The sequence below is a fragment of the Coffea arabica genome, chromosome 6c, assembly GCF_036785885.1.
Source record: "Coffea arabica cultivar ET-39 chromosome 6c, Coffea Arabica ET-39 HiFi, whole genome shotgun sequence".
In the NCBI taxonomy this organism is placed as follows: Eukaryota; Viridiplantae; Streptophyta; class Magnoliopsida; order Gentianales; family Rubiaceae; genus Coffea; species Coffea arabica.
In genome coordinates this window covers 24106108-24108762 of record NC_092320.1, presented here as the reverse complement: position 1 = coordinate 24108762, position 2655 = coordinate 24106108, and the positions used below count along the sequence as shown (strand labels likewise).

General features: G+C 37.2%; 1 protein-coding gene across 1 annotated transcript; it reads right to left on the bottom strand.

Moving 5' to 3' along the window:
* Positions 1–531: 531 nt before the first annotated feature.
* LOC140008694 (uncharacterized) lies at positions 532–1901 on the bottom strand. Its single transcript, XM_072053549.1, has 3 exons — positions 1770–1901; positions 792–1618; positions 532–655 (listed from the first exon to the last, which is right to left on the bottom strand). The coding sequence occupies exons 1-3, from the start codon at positions 1899–1901 to the stop codon at positions 532–534; spliced, it is 1083 nt and encodes a 360-aa protein (XP_071909650.1).
* Between the last annotated feature and the right edge of the window lie 754 nt (positions 1902–2655).

Genomic DNA, 2655 nt, shown 5'->3' with positions numbered 1-2655 from the left:
CAGTTAACTGAACTCAAATTCTTCATTGAATACAACATTTCTAGTTTTGCAAACTATTTTTGTACCATGAAAGGTCCTTGGAACAATGAGAATCTTGAGTGCAGATGAAGTTCTGGCTCTGGACAGAGCTACATGGAGTTATCCATGAGAAAAGATAGGTTCACGTAAATAAATGCTAACATAGTCGAGAGTTTGTCTTTGAGACTTGTTGATGGTCAATGCAAAGCAAAGGCGGACTCGAAACTACGTTCTTATGAATGCAACACCATTCTTTTCATTATCAGGAGTCTGTAGAGGCATCTTTGGAATAATGATTCTTTTTCCTTGATGCTGGCCGAAAACAATTTCAACAGAAATAGTGTGATGACCAAGTTCTCTACATATGAGTCTAGTACCATTACAGAGGCCTTTTAGAGGGTTAAGATTCCTCATCAATATAATTGGATAGTTTTCTTTCAGCATTAACTTGTGAGGAGGAAGCCCTTTTGGATTTTGAGAATTAAGAAAATCCTCATAATCATCTTGGTGCCGCTAATCAACAGTTTTGTCTGTGCTAGTGTAACTATAAAGCTTTCCAAGAAATCTCCTAATCAGTATATCATTTAGCTCATCAACTGAACTGTTTTTAGGAGCAAGAATACACCTATTGATCTTACTATAAAGATCCCGAGAATAGAGAGTTAAATCTGAAAAAAACACAACTTATTAACTTGTTAATAGAAGAACTAAGTTAGAAATTATATAGGTAAAAAGGTAGACAGATATGGCAGTGTAATAGTGAATTATCTAACCTGTTTAGAGACTCCTCTTTATCATAATAAGGAATAACTAAATCTCTGGACAGAGTTATCTCCTCATTCAGGTCAACAGGTTCCTTTCTCTCGCCTACACTTAACAAGAATTCTGAAAACTGAGGATCTAATATAGCTCGCTTGTTTTCCGTCAGTTTTAGTTTATGAAGCCGAGGCCATAGTGGAGAATTAAGAAGGCATGACTGCAAAAGGACTTCTTTTGTTGACTGCTCAATTACAGGCAGTGTTAGTTGAAAATTCCCACCAAAGACGACAACTTTGCCTCCAAAAGGCAGGTTAGATTCCATAATATCTCTAAGTAAATCATCAAATGCTTCAACAGTTTCTTGTCTGGCCATTGAAGCCTTATCCCACAGGATCGATTTGGATTGAGAGACCAACTTTGCAACGCTACCTTGCTTGTTAAGTTGGCAAGTTTTGCTCTTTGAAAAATCAAGGGGTATTTTAAATCTTGAATGTGCAGTTCTTCCTCCAGGTAGGATAGATGCTGCAATTCTAGGTGTTGCTACTGCAATGGCGATATGACCTTGTGATCTCAAAGTAGCGAGGAGCGACCGGTATAAAAATTTTTGACCAGTACCCCTAGGGCCATCAATAAAGAAAGAATGGCTAAGTGAAGAGAAACATGTTTGTAAGATTAAATCATAAGCATATTTCTGCTGAGAATTTACTTTGGAAGATAGCAATATATCCTCTGGCGGTATGCTGATGTTTCTCTCATACTCAACCTTCTTCGTCAGGCACGTGCTATATGCATTCATGAGATCACGTGGCACCAATTGGTAGTCAGTAATATTTTTACCTATCTGCTCAAAATTTGTTAATATCAGTCAGAACAAGTCTCCTAATTTCGTCAGGAGAGCATAGATAATATTGCTGATGTTTTTCATAATCCCTAGAGAAATTTGGTTCAAACTTTTCCCATAACATTTTGGGATTAGTTGGAGAACAATATACCAGAAGAGTGGCAAATAAAAGCCTGAGTGAAGATGGCATATGAAATGCAATAGCTTCTTCAAGTGTCTCTTCTATATATGAATAAGATTGTAACAGACCAAGTGCAAAAGCAGCATCTCTGAATGAATTCATTTTTATTGTTGACAGTTAAGAGATCATCAAATGATGTCGGTCCAGGAACATAAGTTATGAGAAGGTGTAGATAATATCGCTCTCCCTCTGTTGGACTAACACTAACAAGTCTACCTATCACTTTTCGACATTTTCCTTCTGTCTAGTGTTTATACTTAGTAGTACAAACGAAATGCTGAGGGAAATCTCTATAGAAACATTTACGATTTTCTGCTACTGCATTCGTTGCATTCATTTTGAAAAACTCAGTTAACATGGGTTTTGAAAAATTAGCTTTGGCTAATAATAGCAAGAGATCTAAGTTTTTATCAAAGGAAACAGACTGCTGATTTGGAAGGTGAACCTGGAGTGTATAAACAAACGGAGTCATCTCATTTAGACAGAATTCACAGATGCGCCAAAAAGTTTCGGGAGGCGAAATATATCTACCCTTCTGAAACTCATTAATTTCATCAATATCAGGAGAACTGCCATCGGTTACAACCTTAAAGGAGACTAGATCATGGCCTTTAAACATATATTTGTACAAGTATTTCACCAGCTTTATAGTAGAATCGATCTCGACGTTTATGTGGCAATCAAACAAAGCAAGGAGGTACGGGTTGTAAGGCACAGCCCACCTGTCGTCGAGAGTAAACCTTCAGGCCTTTATTTTTCTGCCATCATCCCTTCTTCTATAATGTGGGTAACCATTCTTAACATGAGTTGTATGCAGACAAAAATCTTTGGGATAATGACTTTTGCAGGCACTGTC

Coding starts and splice junctions, on each gene's coding strand:
- LOC140008694 (XM_072053549.1), bottom strand. CDS start 1,901: ATGAATTCATTCAGAGATGCTGCTTTTGCACTTGGTCTGTTACAATCT. Junction 1,619..1,769: donor TTTTATTTGCCACTCTTCTG/GTATATTGTTCT, acceptor AATTTTGAGCAG/ATAGGTAAAAATATTACTGA. Junction 656..791: donor AAAGAGGAGTCTCTAAACAG/GTTAGATAATTC, acceptor GGATCTTTATAG/TAAGATCAATAGGTGTATTC.